The sequence below is a fragment of the Melitaea cinxia genome, chromosome 7, assembly GCF_905220565.1.
Source record: "Melitaea cinxia chromosome 7, ilMelCinx1.1, whole genome shotgun sequence".
Lineage (NCBI taxonomy): Eukaryota > Metazoa > Arthropoda > Insecta > Lepidoptera > Nymphalidae > Melitaea > Melitaea cinxia.
Genome location: NC_059400.1, coordinates 9,216,937 through 9,237,905, shown reverse-complemented (window position 1 = coordinate 9,237,905; position 20,969 = coordinate 9,216,937). Strand labels below are relative to the sequence as shown.

Sequence of the window (20,969 nt, the reverse complement as noted above, 5' to 3'; positions counted from 1 at the left end):
TAGGATTTACGTATCATCCAATAATAATAATCGTACATTGAATCGAGTATAAAGACGAAAACAAAGCTGCCAAATATTCGTTATTATAAAGAAAACGGTATTTCTCAATAGAACAACTCCTAAGATTGTCACATTGCATGTCAGTGTTAAATACTTTATTTAATAAAAAAGTTAGTAAAGTATTTATATATTTATATTTTATACCTTTCGATATTAAGGTTTTTATAAAAGATTTTTTTTCACCTTTGTCCTCTTCATAATAATATATATATCTTCTAGGCATAATTTTAACAGGAAGTATTTATGAATTCATAAATACTATATACTATACTATAAATAACAAACTTATCTGAATATATTTCTATGTTATGCCATATGAAATTTAGCATAGAAATGTAATTAAGAATATCCTGTTCTTACGAAACAGACGAGAAAGAAATGTTGGTATATTAAAAACTACTACCGGTTTGATGATACATCTGTTGCGTAATGAACTAGTGATGTGACGTAGCCTCACAACGGTGACCTATGATATCTACAAGACATTTTCAAGAAAAAGCTAAATCAATGTAAACTTTAATTTCTCCTACATAGCGCTTTATTTACTTTATTGCGTATTTTTTTAGTAGAGTAAAAGTAAGCATTAGTGTCCGGTCTGTTAATACTAAATTACTTATTATTAAACCGTTAAAATGTAGAAACAATGGAAAATTTACTATTTATTAAAACATTTTCGTTGCAAAAATTTGACATTATTAAAAAATTTACACTTTTGAACTGTTATTGGGTGTCAGTTTATTACCATATATATTATAAAGTCATTTATGTATATTATAATAAGTTTCATAAACTTAACCGAGGGTAAGAAAATAATGAGACTTTTAATTTTTTTTTATTTCTATTTAAGCTCATTTTATATATTATGTCAAACCTTGCATTAAGCAAAACCAGTTATAACCTTTGATACAAATGGTGAAAAGTAAAAACACATAATTGTCAAAATCCGGGATAAATGTCCGGCTTCAGTGGGTGCCATCTCACGTTGGTATTCGTGGCAATGAGATGGTTGACGTCTTGGCAAAAACAGCATCATATGATAGGATTCCAATTGACGTGACTTCCCACTACACAGATTTCCTGGGGCTAGTCAAGATAAGAGCCTACTCAGCATGGGACTTATATTTTCAAGACAAATCTGGGGATAAGGGCTTGTGGTACCGAACTTTATCAGATAAACCGCCAAACGTTCCGTGGTTCTGTAAAATTAAACTTAACAAACGAGACCTTTCACTTGATTTAAGAGATCGATCCTCCCACATTCCACTTAATTGTTTTCTTTATCTTATGTGAAAAGCTAATAGTCCTAACTGTACCGTCTGTGGCTCCCATGAGATCTTTACCATGTACTCATGGAATGTAGTAGAAATAAACCCTTAAGACAGGAACTCTTAATCTCTCCTCAAACCTCTTTTTCTTTTTCCATAACGTTTTTAGCTTTAGAATTACATACAATTCTTGCGATTAAATTAGTTTAATCACTACTTAAATTTTAATTTCTTTTCGTGCAACTCGGCGTAAAGACGCCCTTTTATTAAGAAGTTGTTGTCTATTTGTCACAGTCGACCGTTTGAATATGTACAAGTAATATTAGTAAAAATTTGTATCACATCATATGTTAAGTTGAGCAAACATTCTGTCTCAATTCTCTTATAATGTTAATGGATATAAATTAGTCTTTTTGTTAACTTGATTACATACATAGATCTACTGCCACGTGCTTTGTGCTTCGTCGAGTGTGAGATTTTTATTGTTTACTAGCTGTACCCTGTGCGCGTTGCTACGCTTTTTTTTTATTTTTAAGTGAAACTTCTTTAGGCTCATGAGGGGTAAAATTTTTACGGATCAAACGCGTCACGGCGTCACGAGTCACGAATTTTTAAACGTCCGTACCACGTTGAATAGACCGGTTCTCGCCCAAACACCGAAGTTAAGCAACGTCGGGTGCGATCAGTACTTCGATGGGTGACCGCTTGGGAACACCGCGCGACGTTGGCTTTTGGTTTTTTCTTTCAATTCGTTTTTTTAAATTAGTTTGCCAAAGAAGTTTCACTTCAGACATGTGTATTTTGAACGCACGCAATTTTTTTAACCCCCGGCGCAAAAAGAGGGGTGTTATAAGTTTGAAGTGTCTGTCTGTCTGTCTGTGGCTCCGTAGCTCGCGAACGGATGAAGCGATTTTAATTTAGTATTTTTTTTTTGTATGAAAGGTGAGTTACGAGCGAGTGTTTTTAGATATGTTTGATGAAAATCGGTTGAGTCGTTTAAAAGTTGTGGGGGTGAAATTGGGGAAGAATAATCGAATGTCTGCAAATATAATCTAGTGGGGTCTCAAATGTAAGTGCATCACGTGCAATAATGTGTTCAATGAAAATCGGTTGAGTCCTGAAAAAACTCTGGGGGTAAAAGTGGGGAAAATACCCAATATCTGTAAATATATGTGGTGGGGAGAAAATGAGGATGGAAATCCGAATTTCAGTGAATTTACCCAAGTACCAAATGAAATAGCATCATATGCACTTTACAAAATAATAATAAAAATAAATGAAAAATATTTAAAAAAATCGGTTGAGACCGTTTGAAGTTAATGGGGCTAAAAGTGGGGATGGACAACAGAATGCCTATGAATGTATCCTAATGTTGTATCAAATGAAAGAGCACTAAAAAAGAATATTAATGACTTAATCGAGGTGTTCTTAGTTTCTTTTGATGAGAAAATTGGTGAAGCTGTTTTAAAGTTATGGTTATGGTGTCGGAAAATTGGCATATGGAAATACAATTGTCAAGTGAAAGTATCAATTACTACATCTCAGTCTTTGTAATTCTGCTCATTGTAAATCTACATTATAATAAGTGTATCTATAAAAAGTATCAAATAAAAATTAAATTAAAAAATTTAAAAAACCCCCGACACAATAACCTGAGTTGCCTTTAAAAAGTAAGAAATAATTAAAGAACTTAAATCTTAAAGTACCTAAGTATGTACGAGTAGGTATTAATAATTCTAATATATATAATAATATAATAATATATATATATATATATATATATATATATATATATATATATATATATATATATATATATGTATGTATGTATGTGTATATGTGATGTATGTATGTGTGAATATATATATATATATATGTATGTATGTGTATGTATATAAATAAGATAAATATGTACAACTAATTTTTTTGTTCTTTTTTCAAGTTTATCACAAACGCTTATTACGGATATTCCAGAATCTGGTTAACATAATTGTGATAGAACGTACAGCATACTTAAGGTTACTTTTTGCATGTCGGTTCTTAATTTTAATACACGACTATTTCTATTACAACGGATTTCTAATTTTATTCAAGGCAAGATTTAAGATTTAGTAAAATGGATTTAAATGTTGTATGAAGGAATATTTTTCTTACTAAGAATTTGGTAAACAAAAGAAAATATTGAGAATTTTTCATTTGTTTTTCACATGTTTCCGTAAGGCTTGATAATTTTTCCTCGCCTTAAAATTTGTAGTATGTCCAGTGTATTGTATAAGTATAGTGGATATGTGATTAAGTAAATTTTTGTCATATTAATTATCGTGGGCTCATTTTCTTTAGAATTAATGAAGTAAAACTTTTTTACACTCGCTTGACTTGAGGAGTAAGCTAGTGAATGCGTCTTTTTCTTTTTTAAATTAATATTTATATTCTTTAATCACGATAATATGCTTTTTTAAGTTCCGAGGTAGTAGCGGAACTGTGTTATCCCTTAGTCGCCTCTTACGACATCCACGGGAAGAGAGGGCGAGTGGCTATATTCTTTACTGCCGTAACCACACAGCACATAGGGATAACCATCCAACTGCTGGCTTTGAAGTACACAGGCCGAAGACGGGCAGCAGCGTCTTTGGTGCGACAAAGCCAGCCCTGCGGTCACCAACCCGCCTACCCAGCGTGGTGACTAAGGGCAAAACACATGAGTTCACGCCATTTTTGGCGTGAACTTGTGGAGGCCTATGTCCAGTAGTGGACTGCGAAAGGCTGCTGTGATAATATGCTACCTGATTGTACGATGTCTAATAAATGTTATGACAGCTTATCTTATTATATTATTAAACGAACAATTCTTGTATATATATTTATATATACGTAATCTCAATCTCGGAAACGGCTCCAACGATTTTCATTAAATTTAGTATGCAGGGGATTTCGAGGGAGATAAATAAATCTAGCTACGATTCATTTTTAGAAAATATCGTTTTATCCCTGTTTTTAGGCAATGAAAAGGTGGCTACAATATCTTTAGAATAGGAAGGTAAATTTCGCAAATGTCAAAAGAGTTGTAATAGCTCAGATAGGAAATGGGGCGGTCGCGATCGACGAAAAGACCACGGTTCAAATCCCCAGATCGATTATTAATTTTTCGTCTTTTTCTGATTACACTCGTTTTTTTATTTATTTAAATAGCCAGTTCATATTTTTTATTATTATGAAAGTAAAATCGAAAAATATTATTTATATTTTATCAATATGTAATTCGAATTTAAATATGATTTCCAAAACACACGATTTACAAAAAATACCGAGCTATAAGCTCGCCGCTCGCTCGCGAGCTAAGCTCGGTATTTTTCGTTAAAAAGCTCGTTCTAAGGTCTCTTTCGTTATTAAGCTCGATACTAAAATTTAACTCATTATTGTAATTTCGAAAGAGTTTAAAACAAGACACTCACGATTCTAACAAGTCTGGCTGCCTTTAGATTAACTCAAAGTTTTTAACAGATTAATTTTATTAATGAATGTGTCTTATAAAGGAGTTTTTATTGAAAGGAACGGAACTTGCGTATGAGAATAAACTTTATATTCTGTTTATTTAATAACATACATTTTAATAAGTACCTGCTAATAATACTTAGATCTGTCTTGTTTATAACATTCAAATATTAAATATGTAATTAATTTTATTACATTGAATATCGTCTACTATTATTGGTGTATTTGCTATTCGCTATACATGTTTCTCTTGCATCTTTTTTTTTACCTAAGTGAAATCCCTTTATTGGGTGTTCCTTTGACACGCTTAACACTTCAGCCTGTAATATCCTACTGCTGGGAATAGGAATCTTTCCCCATATAGGAAAAGGATCAGAGCTTCATCCACCGCGCTGCTCCAATGCTTAACGATCGTATGAGTAACGATCGCTATCAGGTGTACATGATAGCAACCGGGACCGACGGCTTAACGTGCTCTCCGAGGTACGGTGGGGAGACCCACAAGGACTCCACAAACACCCAGACCACAGCAAACACCTGTATGGCCAATACAAATGTTTGTCATGTGCGGATATCGAACCCGCAACCGCCAGTGCAACGGCTACAATCCGTGACTGTGACCGTTGCGCCAACGCGGCATCATTTATAAATCCTGGCGGTCCTAATAAGGATGTTGGGAAACTATTATTGAATTATTGCATTGTCGTCGGTCCTTGATACGTGTGCAAAGTTTCAAATTAATCGAATCTCTGGAAGTTGGTGAAAATTATGCTCAAAGATTCCATTACATACATACATACAACCCAAGCTAATAAAAGCGTGGTAAAAAACTAAAAACTAAACTAACTAAAAGTCTAAATTAATTACTAGATAAGATTTTTACATTTTATTCACAGGCAATTGCAAATTTACCAATAAACAACTCTTACACCTACGTAGTGTACCTACGTAGTAAACATCTACTATTATTCGAGTACAGACTAAATATACCTTTTTTAACATTTAGATAAGGTTTCAAGAAAGGAAAAGACGAATTACATTTTAGGGGTCGGTTAAGCAACTCATCTCTTATCTTTGTCGTAAATCTGTTTGAGAAAGCATATCACAAAACATCTTAAAGGATACCTACATGTTTTTGTGATTCACGTTGGCGCTCCCTATTATTTATACTAAAAAGTAACATCAGGATAAACCGTGAGAAAATATAAAGTATAATAAAATAAATGTATGTAAACTCACTTTATGAAAAGTTTTAAAACGAACGTCTACCCTCAAAATAAATACAAATGAAACATTCCTAGCTTTGTATACAATTTATGATTTTAAATATGTGAACAAGGCTTTACCAGTTTTTAGTGTCTTGTTAATAACTCAATTCAAGTAGTTCTTTACTTAAATCAAATCGCTAAGTTATAATATATGTTGCGTTGAAATTAATAATATTGTGAACAGTCTTCACTAATTTTCGAAATTAACGTTGTGAGAAATTTAGTACTAAAAATCTACAGAGGTACTTTATGTATAATGTAACTATCATTTGCTTGTCAGTAATTACTCAGATTGATCTAAATTTGTAGTCATACAATTATAAAATGCATATCTTCACATACATTAAGGTAATTAAGTTAAAGATAAAAATTCTATCAAACACATTTTATGTAATGTTTTGAAAAACGGACAAAATACTTAAATATGTATAATATTCATTTAGGTAAATAAATTACATTAGTAAGTCTACCTAACGTTTAAACATAAAATTGATTATATATTATTCCAAATTTTTCTTTAAAAATACATCAAAATAAATAAAAATAATTCATTCATAATAGTTGAACACTATTAGTGTTTATTACATATCAAAGATCGTTGGATAACTTATATAACAAAACGTGACTGGCAGCTTACATAAAATTAAAAGTTAAGACAAAACTCGATTACTAAAGATAACGAATTTCACTTTTACATTAATAACAAAACTGTTGAGAAAAACTGTTACCAAATTACTACCATAGAATAATCATAGCTAACGAAAGATCTTACAATCTAATAAATGTTACTCACATAAACATAATACAAAATTTTCCGATGAACAAAAACTGTTGTACATAAATTATTAAAAAATAAAACGAAATTAGGTAACGTTTAAGAGAATGGGTCATTAAATTTAGTTATGCTTCAACAAGAGTATGGTTATTTGCAACATCTCATTAGACGAGCACATGCATTGTTAGTACGAGTGAAATATATGCAATATTTTTATTGTGTTGTATCTGATTTTCTGATTAGTATGTGCACTCATTGTTATGTTGTCTACTTAATTTATCTCTGTGCTTAACAACATGGATAAAAAGATAACAAGCTTAATACTAAATTGTCATTCATTTGTCTATGTTGGGCTGTAGGTGATTTTTTACGTTTTCTTTATTGATTTTTAACCGATTCTCTACAACTTTTTGAAGTATTTTTTTTTACGTCCGCTTGATTTGGGGAGTTAGCTGATGAATGCGTGACGAGAACCCTACGATACGTTTTATAAGTTTTACTTCAGCAGTGTGCTTTAAAGCACACTCGGTTTTATATTTAAAGAAGGCCGCCTAGAGGCGGTCTATTCTAGAGTTCTTTGAAAATACTCTAGAGAGTAAGCTATTTTTAAATTAGGATATAATGTTAGAAACTTAGGTAGATTTGTATGTAAGTACGTCGATTTCATCGATGCCTACGGCGATTCTCGTAATGTTTTTGTCATGTAAGAGTTCTTTGAACAATTTTTTTGAAGAGATTTTTTTAGAATCGTGGTTTGAAACTCGCTAAAACGAAAATGTGTCATGATACAGAAATAAACATATTATAGATGTATATAATTAAATCGGCAAAAGAATGAAATACATACACAGTACTCTATACATTACACAGTATTTATTTATTTATTTTATTATTATTTTTATTTATAGAGATTTTTTCACCGAGAAGTCTAAATTCTGCCTTGTGTGAATTGCACACACACAGTTTTTGTACACCTATCATGTAAAAACGCTTTTTGAGATTTAGCTGAGCAAAAGGTCAACGGACTTGAAGAATATAAAAGCCATTCATATTGTTTTAATTAAAAAAAAAATTTTACACTAAAAAAAACTTAAAATAATAATTATAAACTTTAAATTTATTAAGTATAAGCTACCTGGGTCGAATATGGCCATCTTAAGGTTTGATATTATTTTTTTACCACGCTTTTATTAGCTTGGGTTGTATGTATGTATGTAATGGAATCTTTGAGCATAATTTTCACCAACTTCCAGAGATTCGATTAATTTGAAACTTTGCACACATATCAAGGACCGATGACAATGCAATAATTCAATAATAGTTTCCCAACATCCTTATTAGGACCGCCAGGATTAATAAATGATGCCGCGTTGGCGCAACGGTCACAGCCATGGATTGTAGCCGTTGCACTGGCGGTTGCGGGTTCGATATCCGCACATGACAAACATTTGTATTGGCCATACAGGTGTTTGCTGTGGTCTGGGTGTTTGTGGAGTCCTTGTGGGTCTCCCCACCGTGCCTCGGAGAGCACGTTAAGCTGTCGGTCCCGGTTGTTATCATGTACACCTAATAGCGATCGTTACTCATAGTAGGGAATATATCCGCCAACCCGCATTGGAGCAGCGTGGTGGTTTAAGCTCTGATTCTTTTCCTACATGGGGAAAGAGGCCTATGCCCAGTAGTGGGATATTACAGGCTGAAGCAGGATTAATAAATTCTTTCGTGGATCCTCTGTAAGGAAGTAAGAAAGATAAAGGAAGCGCGCGATCTGCGCATGCCTGCAGTTTCGGACTTACTCTTTCGCTCGGGCACTCGGCACAGCATAACGGAGGCAGATACTTTTTTAGGCTAGTTGCATTTTTACCTTTTCATTCCTTACTAGCTGTTTCCCGCCCGCTTCGCCTGGCGTAAGTTGGTGGCTTCGCTCCGCGCGGAATAGTTATTCTTTTATTGTTTATATTAATAATGGAAAACTATCACATGTCCGCAAATAATTAATTGAAAAATCGAACTAAAAAATAAAAACTAATTATATTTATTATAATAACAAAGCTAAAAAAACCAAATTTGTTCATGAAGAGTGGCTATTTGGTAAAAAAATACTAAGAAAATAAACGATAAATGGTATATTAAACCGTTTAAAAATATATATAAATTGGCCATATTTTCGACGAGGTAGGTTAATATGTCCACATATGTGGAAATATTTGCTGTGTGTATGTACTTGTTAAAAAAAACCACTATTCAGTAACTGAAATAAAAATAGATATTATACTTTAATAGTGTTTATATAAAGGATATTCTTTGAACGACATTTATTACAAATAAAGAACAATATTTAACAAGTAATATAAATTTGAAAATATCAACAACGAGATTAAAATCAACAATGGTTTTCTAATGATAAGATAGAAAAACAACAAAAATTTAAAAAAATAATATATAACATTTTAGATCCTTCATAGATAAACGAGTTCATACAATTTTGTCAGTATCTTCTTTTGTTGATGGCAACACATTTTTTAAGTAGTTTTATATGAGCAAGTCTAGAGCGGGATTATAATTAATTATAAGTAACTAGCCCGGTAGCGTAGTTTGTAGTGGCCCTGCTTTCTTCTCGATATTTTTATTTTGTTTATATATATATATATATATATGTATATATATATATATATATACATATAGCTATAACAGTCGGCAGTTACCCATAACAAGCATTAATTTGCAAATCATAGGAAGTTATAAGACTACCGTGTTTGTATGTTATAAAATAATGAAAAATGAAGCATACAAAATTCAAAAGAACATTATTTCGATTTCAACATTGTACAAATGAGTCATCCGAGTTTTACATACACTTAGAAGAATCACATCTTGTTTTATGCTATAACACAATTGTTTAGAATGTGAAAATTATTACGTTTTTATCTCATGGTATATTTTTATATTACAAAATACTTTCACAATTATTTTATTTTTGTAAGTATATATACTACAACTAGCTACAATAGAAATTGACCCAGCGAACTTAGTACCTACCATAATTTTTTTTCGGCAGTATATGTATTTTTAAATTTACATTTAGATATTTAATACATTTGTCCTGACAGTAACTAACACAAAAAAAAAATAACCCAATTAAGTGCAATTGTTCTAAACTTCGGAAGTTAAGCGTGTACATATTATGTATATTTTGGCGATTAATCTTTATATATATTACTAGCTGACCCCGCAAACGTTGTTTTGCCTTATATGGTATTAACCCCCTTAACCCCCCCCCCATAACTAAGGGGTATTAAAAATAGAAGTTGGCCGATTCTTAGACTTACCCGATATACTCACAAAATTTCATAAAAATCGGTTCAGCCGTTTTTGAGGAGTATGATAACTAACATTGTGACACGAGAATTCTATATACGAGTATAAGATATATAGATAATTATGATATTGTCACAACTTATAAATTATAATTCCTAATTTCGAAGATTAAAAATCTGCGATAGTTTGTGACTGAATGTGCTTTGTTTGTGAAATTATAAAACAATACTGTCAGGAAAGATTAATGTAGTTTCTAATTTGATATTCCGACGTTCATGTCAGATAAACCTCGAGGCTACCATTGCTCTTAGTTAGTTTGACCGTATTATCCGCTTTCACAATATAAGCCTCTAAACAAAAATACTTGCGGCATAATTGACCTCTGCCATAGGTTAAATATTGTGTTACTGTAATTTACATGTATGCAAAACTGTCGTTACCTTACCTAATATTACTAATATCTGAAGGTGTAAGAATTGGATACCTACAGAAGTTTCTCATAGTACCGACTTACTATGGGAGGGGCGTGCGCGTCGTAACCGCGAAAAGAAAACTATAGATTGTACTTCTGTAGTAATTAATAAAATTTATCAAGCTTCAATTGTTGTTTCATTTTTATGATTATGCAAATGTTGTTTCCAAAAATAGCGTGAAATTGAGGGAAACTAATTTGATTACAATTTTATTGCGAGTAATTTAAAGTACCACAACACGAACGTTTTTAAGTTCCTATTAAACAATCCACGCATAATATAAATTATTTTGTGAATATGATTGAGTCTCACGAGATATGAGTACTATGTGTTAAAAGTAATCAGTGCTCACCTTTGAAAGTGAAATTCCTCCTTTGTTGACAATACCGCTTATGTAATTGGTTCCATTGTATGTATGTATAAATGACTATTGTTAGTGGTAGTTTAACAAATCCGCCTACAATGCCTTCACTGATTTTACGAATTGAAGTAGTGTTAATTGAAGATTATTGTCCTGCCGCAAAGTTATCGATGCAATAAAAGACTTTTTATCCAATTGAGTAGTTGGTAACCGTTGCTATGTATGTTAGTAAGGAATATTTTTTTTAGTACATTTAATTTCTATACATTAGCTTTTTAATTTTTTTTTACATTTTCAGTTATTAATGTATATGATTCGTTATTGTTATTATTGTACTCATTATTTAATATATATTTAGCATAAATTTTAAAGCAACAATAAAATGTAGTATTTTTGTTTAAATTCTGATTAACTCTTCTTATTACAAAGTAGGTATAATTATTTTGGATGGTGTAGAAGCGGAGAAGATACAAAAAAACACACTTGAAATCATACGGGAAGTCTAGTAAGATACTCATATATATCAATATATATATATATATATATATATATATATATATATATGATACTCATATAATGATTTAACATCAATTAACGTTACTATGAAATAAAAACTCGATTGAAATAGAAATAACATATCGTAGATACGAATGTATCATCTCATATCTAATCCAATTGAGTTGTATTGAAAAGGTGATCTTATGTTTTGTAAGTTTCACCGGCTAATTGTAAATTAAGCTATTAGTAATTCATAGTACTTGCTATATGAATTAAATTAAAAAGTTAAACACATAAAACTTGATTTTTATGAATTAGTTGTATATAAGTAAGTTTTAGTCAATTAATATCAATGTACATTAATAGTTGCTGGCTAACGTTTGCATGCAAACGAAAATAACCGACTTCAATTACATCGACAAGTAATACAACGTAGGTAAACGAAAAAATCGTCAAGTAAATACGCATTATCAAAGATTACTCCAAAAGTTGTAATCAGATCTCGATGAAATTTAAATGTGACCGCATGATAAACATCGGCTGTCGATTAAATTAAAAATCATCAAAATCGGTACACACAGTAAAAAGTTATGATCCCAGCAACCATCTCGCCGAAGCAAAGTAAGCTCCCCCATCATCCCTCTCCCAAAAAGGCTGGACAGGGAGAACGACGATCGGAGGAGCTGAGCAGGTTCACCAAAGACGATAGTCCGAGGCACCCAGAGGCTCGGGAGGATCGGGAGCTGAGAAGGTAGTCCTCATGGGCAGCAACGTAACTTCAAAGACGTCGCCTTTCCATCAGTGAGGTTTACATGACCATGTACAGCTCAAGCACAAAGATCCGATCTTTGCGAGAGCCTCACAGGCGCGCGCATTCCTGTAGGAAGGGACCGAACCCTATACCTGGTATTTACGCAAGAGGAGAAGAGATTGCTGACTGGCCAGGGATACAGGTTCGGTGAGGGATCGCGCGTCTTAACCATCCATGAGGTGCAGGGCCACACTTATGAGGACGTCATCGTCCTCCAGACAAATACAAGGAGGCTCAAGATCCACGACAGTGTTTCGCACGCTGTAGTCGCGGTGACTAGACACACCAACACCTGTGTCTATTACACCGACGACCGTGACGACGTAACTGGTCGCTTTGTGGCGAGGGCAGCGGAGCAGTTGAGCAAAGTCTCAAGATGGCCATTTACCATAGAGATGCTGCCGTCATTGAGAGTGTGCTCGAAATGTTGAAAAATGTAGTGGTGTGAAGGACATCATAATATTGTATAATAAGTATAAATTGTGCGTAGATCAAATTATAATGTATGTAATATAAACAATAAATGTAATAGTAAAGGTATATGATAATGTAATTGTAATGATAAAGCTTTATATATGTACTTAACTAATCCTGTCTTTAATAAGACAGGATTAGTTATAGATTAAAAAAAAAAGAGAAAAATGGATAAAAAGATTTTCTAAGTACACAAAAAAAGTGTCTACTAACAATAACATAAGTTAAGTGTATATTGTAAGTAGCAAATAAGTGTACATTTATTGTAGCTAGAAAAAAAGTGTACATAACATATTGTAGTTAGTAAATAAGTCTAAATATAATACAAATAATAACTATAAAAAAAAAGAAACAATATGTAGAATAGTCTTGGTCAGTGGACTCGCGTTGATGTTTAGAGATTCTAAGGCTAGTTCTTAAATTTTCTGAACCTGCAGAGAAGTACCGATGCATATGGAAAAAAAATATGGAATAACAAAAGCACGGACATTATAAGCCTGTGGGTATATCACTTATAAAAAAAGTAAAAAGTTATGCGGATTTTCGAGGGTTTCCCTAAATTTCTCTAGGATCCCATCATTAGATCTTGGTTTCCTTGTCATGGTACCACACTTAGGATATCTTCTTTTCAACAATTTTTTTATCAAAATCGGTTTATAAACAACGAAATTACCCCCGAACATACATTTATATATATATATATTTACATATATATATTTACTTTTTTGAAGTCGATTAAAATTTAAAGAAAAGCTATAAATCTTAACGTTATGAAATTTGCTACAGCCGTTGCTCAAATTACCGAATTAAAGCAATGAATTATTTTAAATTATTGTAAAAAATCTTTATAATAAAATATAAATATATTTTTAAAAGAAAGTCACAAATTAACAAGCGACGTTTTACAAGGGTGAAAGTGTAGAGAAAACTACAATTTTCTATGGACATAATTGCTAGCGAAGATTCTAAATCATAGCTTTGCGATCATTGTTGCCAATTCAATGGGTCACAAGCGGTAGAATGCTTCGAGCAACATCTTTTTCGCGTAATCTCTTACGCACGATCAAGCCCAGTTGCGCAATTAATGTAACAAACGCACTCTTTATGAGAGTTCTAGAGGACTTAAACTTTAAAAGGAGAAAGAATTCTTCATATATTTACTTATTTAACTATATGTCACTGTGTACAATTTTTTGACCTTTAAAAAAAAACAAATTAAATCAATGCTTCATATAAAGATAAATATTCAATTAAACGATTTTTTGTCATAATCAACTGCACATCGAATGGTACCTACAAACATTGATTACATAACGAACGAAACTAGCTTGAGGCGAATATTTTTTGTTCAAATAAGTATATAACACTTGACACACAAATGGTACCTTAACCGTACGGTGTACCTACCTTTAACAAGTTTTAAAAAATTCATAACAATACAGCTATATATGAATTTTACCACTTTATTTGATTACAAGTCTCGAGTCCATAGGAATTTTCAGATTTACCGTGGTCAATAAATGCTGATTAGCGGTAACAAGTTTACCATAAAATATTACGAGTTTGCGAGTAAACTCTTTCTTTGTAAGCTTATGTCATTTTTCCTTTGCGTCGGCGTGCTTTATTGATTTTAACATGTTTTGAGGCGTGAGCAATGAGTGGTGAAAGCGTCTTGCTAGCTTTGTTTAACATTGATTATTTAATCTTAATTATGGTTTAAGCATAAAATTACGTGTAAAAATTTTCTTCGAATAAGTATCTTGATATGAAATCGAAACATATTATATATGTACCTATATAGGTACTTTTACTAATTACACACACAAACTGGGTAACTTATACAGATTACAGATATTTAAGATTTATATTACGTTCGAAAAAAAAAGTACTTGTTAGTTATTTTAGAGTTGCTACAAAATTTATTTTTATTTTTATTTGTAGTATTAAAAATATCAACATCAACTCGGATTTGCAGAAATATTTAATTTTCATCCTTAATACATTTTTGTTATCATTATTATATAATTAATATTTAAAATTAAAAAGTATTAAAATAAATAATCGTAAAATAAGTATTTGGATTTATGTGTGCATTAGAATAGTTTACAAGCTTTAGTTATTTACACGCAATACCTAAATATTTTATTATATGCCAGCGAGATACGATCTTTTTTTAAATATTTATTTATTTATAGAGGGTTTATTCATCATACACTGAATATGTCACCCTCATAGGGACTTATTTTAAAAGAGATACAGTCTTGATTAATGATACTCACATTGTACGTAATGTGATTATTTTTTCAGTTTACGTATTGTAGTAATATACTTTATTGTTGCCATTACCAATATTTATTTTCATTATGTAATTTCAAATTCCTCTTAAACAATCTATCCACCATGGTAACAAACGTATGAACAAGTATTAGATTATATCAGATATAGAGAATAGACAGTCTAACGATCAAGTAGATGTGTGTTTTCTATATCTGATATAATCTAATACTTATGATGATGAGACCTATTATACAACTGCGTTAAAAGAACTTAGTCATTGTTCTTCACTTTACGAAATATTTCTTGAACTTATTTTTACGTTTGCAGCGTAGGATACTTTAAATTTGTGACTATGAAAAATTGTACTTACGCATAAAAGTACTATAAAATACACTTCAATTGATGTTTTGTTACCTAAAGCATTATTTCTACATAGTTAAGAGTTTGCAAGAGTTTCAATTCTCTATTGTAACAAATAATTTGTCAATCAATAAGCAATGTAACGTTACAAATTATTTTATTTAATCTATATTATTTTTCTGTTCCAGGTACAGGCATTTATACTATTAGTTGTCATTTGCCTTGGTGTGGCACAAGAAACAACAAACCATGACTCAAACACCATTGAGCAATCACCTTCGGTTCATTTGGATCCATATATAAGAAAAGCCTTATTAAAAGCCCTTAGTGACCTTGAAGAAAGCGACAACCTAACTACGGAAACAACAGATGGCACATCGCCTACAGGCGGAGACTCCACTGGTGACGGAATAACTGTTGCGCAGGCTAATAAAGAAAACATACAAATTCATTCATTTGTAGTTAATGGTCAATCTGCCTTCGATAATAATTCAAACACTACTCCGATGTTAATTGACAAAAATATTTCAATTTTAAGTACAACTGTTGGCAATGTCGAAAATCATGTTACAGCAAGTCTGCCGACACAAGCTACGTTTGGTGAAATATTTCAAGCAAGAGAGACTGGTGTTAATGTGCAACAAATAAGAAGCATACCAAGTACATCTAAATCTAGCGGTGGCAATTTCGCACATAGTAAACTGAGTACATCAAAACCTCGTATATCAACAACTACAACAACTACTACCACAACAACTACAACACCAAAACCAACGCACAATGAAGATGGAGAAAATATAGAGGAAGTGAATAAAAAGGATGTACAAGTTTTTCAAGCGCCACTGGTAGCGGCATTTACAGTTCAACAAGATGCACATGGGGTTCCAAAGAAAGTGATACCTATTTACCAGCAAACAAACATTTTTGATGGATCAAAAACACCATCAAACTCAAACCCACCAACGAATATATTACTTCCGCAGTTATTGACGTCGAACATACAGGCCAATAGTTTACAAAACTTACCTTCCACTGAATTTATCAACCAACAATTAGCACTGCAAAAACAACTAGAAGAAAAACAAAGACTCTTAGAAGAGCAACTTCGGTTTTTACAAATACAGCAAAGGCAACAAGAGGAATTATTAAGGAATCAACAACTTCTTTTACAACAAAAAGAAGCTGCAAGGTTACAACAGACGTTATTTGAACAAGAACAATTTAGCAAACAACAACTTTTACGAGAACAACAAAAACTTCCTAATCAACAAATATTAAACAATTTTCAGACACATAACAATTTCCCACAAAATCAAATTTTCAGTCAAAATAATTTAAAACCATTCAAATCACAAGTGTCAATACAACCAAGCGTTTCTTTCGATCAAACAAATACTTTGAACGCTCAGCAACAACTCCCAAACAAAGAAGCTGTCGATTTTCTTATTCATTTACGTACAAAACAACAAAATCAGTTTCCGTTACAAGAAAACCATCTACCACAAGGCATAGGCAATTTCCTCCAACCTAATTCTGTTCAAAACTTTAATCAAGCACAAAGTTTTCCACAAACAAATCAAATAAGATTATCAGATGACCAAAGACAAAAACAAAGTACTCGGGTATTCCGTAATGAGAACGGTGTAGGAAATTTTGGAATAAATATTCCGAACTACAGCAGGTTTAACACATTCGAACCTCCTTTTACTAACAGATTTTCAACACCAAGCAGATTTAATCACTTCAACCCAGATGTAGAATTAAAACAGCTATTAGCTCAAAGTAGTCTCAACTCACGAGATCAGGAAGAGCTTAATATCGTGTCAAAAGTTTTATCTTTGAATCATGGCGTTCCATTTAACAGTATACCAAACCGATTGTCTTTTGATAACCGAAGACGTACAAGAAATTCTCCATAACAAATACAGTAGTTACAAATTTCATCTCTAGACACCATATTCTAAACTGGTAAATTACAGTCAATTACCGTCAATTCATTAGATATTGTGTAGCATCTTGGTCAATGATATAAAGATTTTTATTTTATTATCGTAAAAAACTATGATAATAAAAAATATGAGACGGTTACAACGACTAAAAATATTAATTTCATTGTTCAAAATAAATGATAATTATTCTTCTTATTTTGACAGAAACAGCAAGTAAATAGTTATTTATAAGCAAGTCGTAGCCGTATGAAATGCCGCCAAAGAAGTCTAGGCGTCAGTAATTTGTTCTTAGAATAAAACATTTTATTTCACAAGGGGCATTCCACGCGAAGCGGATAACTAAAAAATATATTTTTATTTATTGATTAGTGGTTTCTGGGATGATAGTGCTGTTTATAAAATTATACTTGTTACTAAACTTTTTGTGTAATTATGAAAAACCTATTTTTTCTACTTTTTTGAGAAAAATAAGATAAACAATCTTTAGATGTAAAAATTGTATCCTATTATATTATTCTTCTATTCTATTTTGTTTATTTTATAAAAACTTTTAAATACCCAATAATGCGACTTCCAGTAGTGCGTACCTTTAAACGTTAATTATAAAATATAGGTACTATAATAATATTAAATATCTATATGGATTAAGGGAGGGAAACATCAAATTTCTTTAAATAGTCCGTTTCGCATTAAATGCCCAACAAATATATCTAAACAATATTTCTCTTTAGAAAGAAATAACGAAGTATAATTTTAATTTAGGAACCTATTTATTTTTTCTATATTAATTTTTGCCATAAGTAGTTAACATTAGTGTATAATTATATGTAACAGGAAAATTATGTACCTACTTACGTAATAATATAGATTGATAGTTAAATAATCATATAGTCATAGTCATAATTATAATTTTATATAAATACCATTCTCATAATAAAATCAGATTTACCATGCAGTATGAAAATATATAAAAAATAAAATGAGTAAACGCCTAAATACTAAATACCATATTTCGATAAAGACTAAAAAGATACTTATTATGCTCATATAATTAGAAGCTTTTTAAATTATGAAGTCTTTCAGTAGGTACGTAACTTAACATGAGTATACGTATATCTTTCATACATATGGTATTTTCTTATCAAATAAAAGAATATGTATCTGTAACAAAACATATTTTAAATCATACCTGAATATTAACAATCTAAACAATGTCGAACAAAACAAATTATTTATTTATTTTCAAATACAGACAGCACGAAAAACAGAAAATTATCAATATTTATTATCTGTATATTAAATGTGTACACATTAATTGAGGACAATATTTGTTTTATTTCGTATTGTTTTCATGGGTCAAAAGTTAAGGATTTTGTCTAATTATAAGTCGCAGTCAACTAACTGTTAAAATACTTAATGGGACTTACTTACTTACTTTAATGGGGTCTAATATCAAGCTGATTTGAATGGCATAAACGTACATTCATTAGACTAACTGGTGCTTGACTGTCAATTTTGATTCATTGAAATTCAATTGTTGTCAATGAAAACTACCCATTAAGTATTCTAATTTTATACTTTAATAGTAATTTATTTTTCCAAAAGATTGGTAAAAAAATAAGTCACAACCATTAGAAAGTTCTATTGCTGGAGATTTTTTTTTAATAATGATAAGAATTAATTATCACTACACACGCAGTGGTCGAAAACATATGTGATTTAACGGTATGACGTGGTGCAAAAAAAAAACTGTTTTAAATACCCTAATATTATTTTATTTTAGACGTGTTGTATAAATAGTATTATTCAATCGATAGGCTAGCCGTCTGATTAAATGGCAATTGAAGCTGGACTGCGACACCTATTATTTTATTGTACGATTTTGCGACTTTTATGTATTACGACTAAGTGCATATTATAAGATCACAATCTAGATTTAAAAGAGAAACGTGAAACCCATATTGTTGTAAGATTTGATTTTTGTAAGTTAAAAAAAGGAAAACAGCCGCTAAAACGATTTTTGTTAAAATTATAATATTTTTGTATACAATTCTATTTTATAATATAGCACATTATTGTTTGTAAATGTATATATGTAAATATAAATACACCTTACACCTTACATATTTTAATCTATGTTTTTTAATATCCTATGCTATGTCTAAATTTTACAGTGGACTGTAGAGGGTAATAGTAGTGTGTAAGATTCGTCTAAATAAATAAAATCAAAGTTCGATAATTCTTCAGAGTATTAATTATTTTCATTAAAGAATTACATTATTATTTACGCTCTAAGCTTTTTATGTATTCTTTTTATGTATTTACCAAATTTATTGATTGTGCTGAAGTAAACTAGGCGATAACTAATATCGTAAAAAAATTTGAAGGAGACATACACATTAATAGTTAATACGACATGAGAGACATTTAGTACATTATTATTTATTACGAAACCGTTATTTATTACGAGATGTTCGGACAGCCTAACTAAACCCCTAGTAATACTATTTACACGCTCATTAAAAGAAGGTATCATTCCCAAAATCTGGAAATCCGCCTTTATATCCCCAATCTTCAAAAGTGGAAATAAGAGTGAGGTGAAAAATTATAGGCCGATTTCCAAATTATGTATATTCGCAAAAATACTCGAAAGGATAGTTCATACTCAAGTCTATAGCTTTTTGTCATCTTCGTTTATCCCCGAGCAACATGGTTTCGTTCGACGCTCAACAGCTTCCAATTTGCTGCTCTTTACAGACTATATTACATTGAGTATGGATTCAGGTGCACAGGTTGACTGTGTATTCACTGATTACAGTAAATGTTTTGATCGTATTGATCATCAAATACTCTTGAAAAAACTTTTAGATGCTGGTATTCACGGAAACTTATACAGGTGGTTTAAAGCTTACATTGAATGAATTGAATTGAAATGAAAGTAGTAAATGAAATACGAGACTTGGGCGTTACTCATGACTCTAAGCTGACGTATGAGTACCATATAAACAATATTGTAAAAAAAGCGAATAAGTCAATGGGGTTCATTCTACGCCAAAGCACTCAATTTAATAATATTAAGCTTGTCAAGATCCTTTATTGCTCATATGTGCGTAGCATACTCGAATACTGTTCACAGATTTGGAACCCACAATATGTTGTATACATCAATAGGTTAGAAACAATCCAGCGTAAATTCATGAGATATCTTCAGTTCAAGTCTAACAAGTTTGACGAATGTTACGAACATAGATGCAAAAGACATCATATATTACCGTTGCATGAAAGGCGTAAAATAGCAGACATTACATCGTTGACCAGGATAGCGCAAAGTGAATTAGATTCTCCCGATCTTCTTAGCAAAATTTACCTAAAACTACCTAAAAGATCATTAAGACATCCCCTCTACTATTTACATGTCCTTAGTTGCTCGGCAAACTATTGGCAAAACTTCTTTCTTTTGAGGTCCGCAGATCAAATCAATAAGCTGAATGACTTCCCCGACTTTGACCTATTCAACACTTCTGTAAAAACAATTAGAACGAAACTGGCAAGACACTGGTTCGATATGGTATCATAAACCTCTTTTCC

At 31.4% G+C, this 20,969-nt stretch overlaps 1 protein-coding gene and 1 pseudogene across 1 annotated transcript; both read left to right on the top strand.

The window, feature by feature from the left end:
- Positions 1-1,936: 1,936 nt before the first annotated feature.
- On the top strand, positions 1,937-2,055 carry LOC123655446 (annotated as a pseudogene).
- A 10,045-nt stretch (positions 2,056-12,100) lies between these two features.
- On the top strand, positions 12,101-17,351 carry LOC123655162 (signal transducer and activator of transcription C). The gene is made up of 3 exons (XM_045590997.1): positions 12,101-12,261; positions 12,812-12,824; positions 15,621-17,351. Exons 1-3 carry the CDS (start codon positions 12,101-12,103, stop codon positions 17,349-17,351), a joined length of 1,905 nt encoding a protein of 634 aa, XP_045446953.1.
- Positions 17,352-20,969: the final 3,618 nt, after the last annotated feature.

Bases quoted from the DNA above. Each gene is read 5' to 3' on its own strand.
- LOC123655162 (XM_045590997.1), top strand. From the start codon at position 12,101: ATGATCCCAGCAACCATCTCGCCGAAGCAAAGTAAGCTCCCCCATCAT.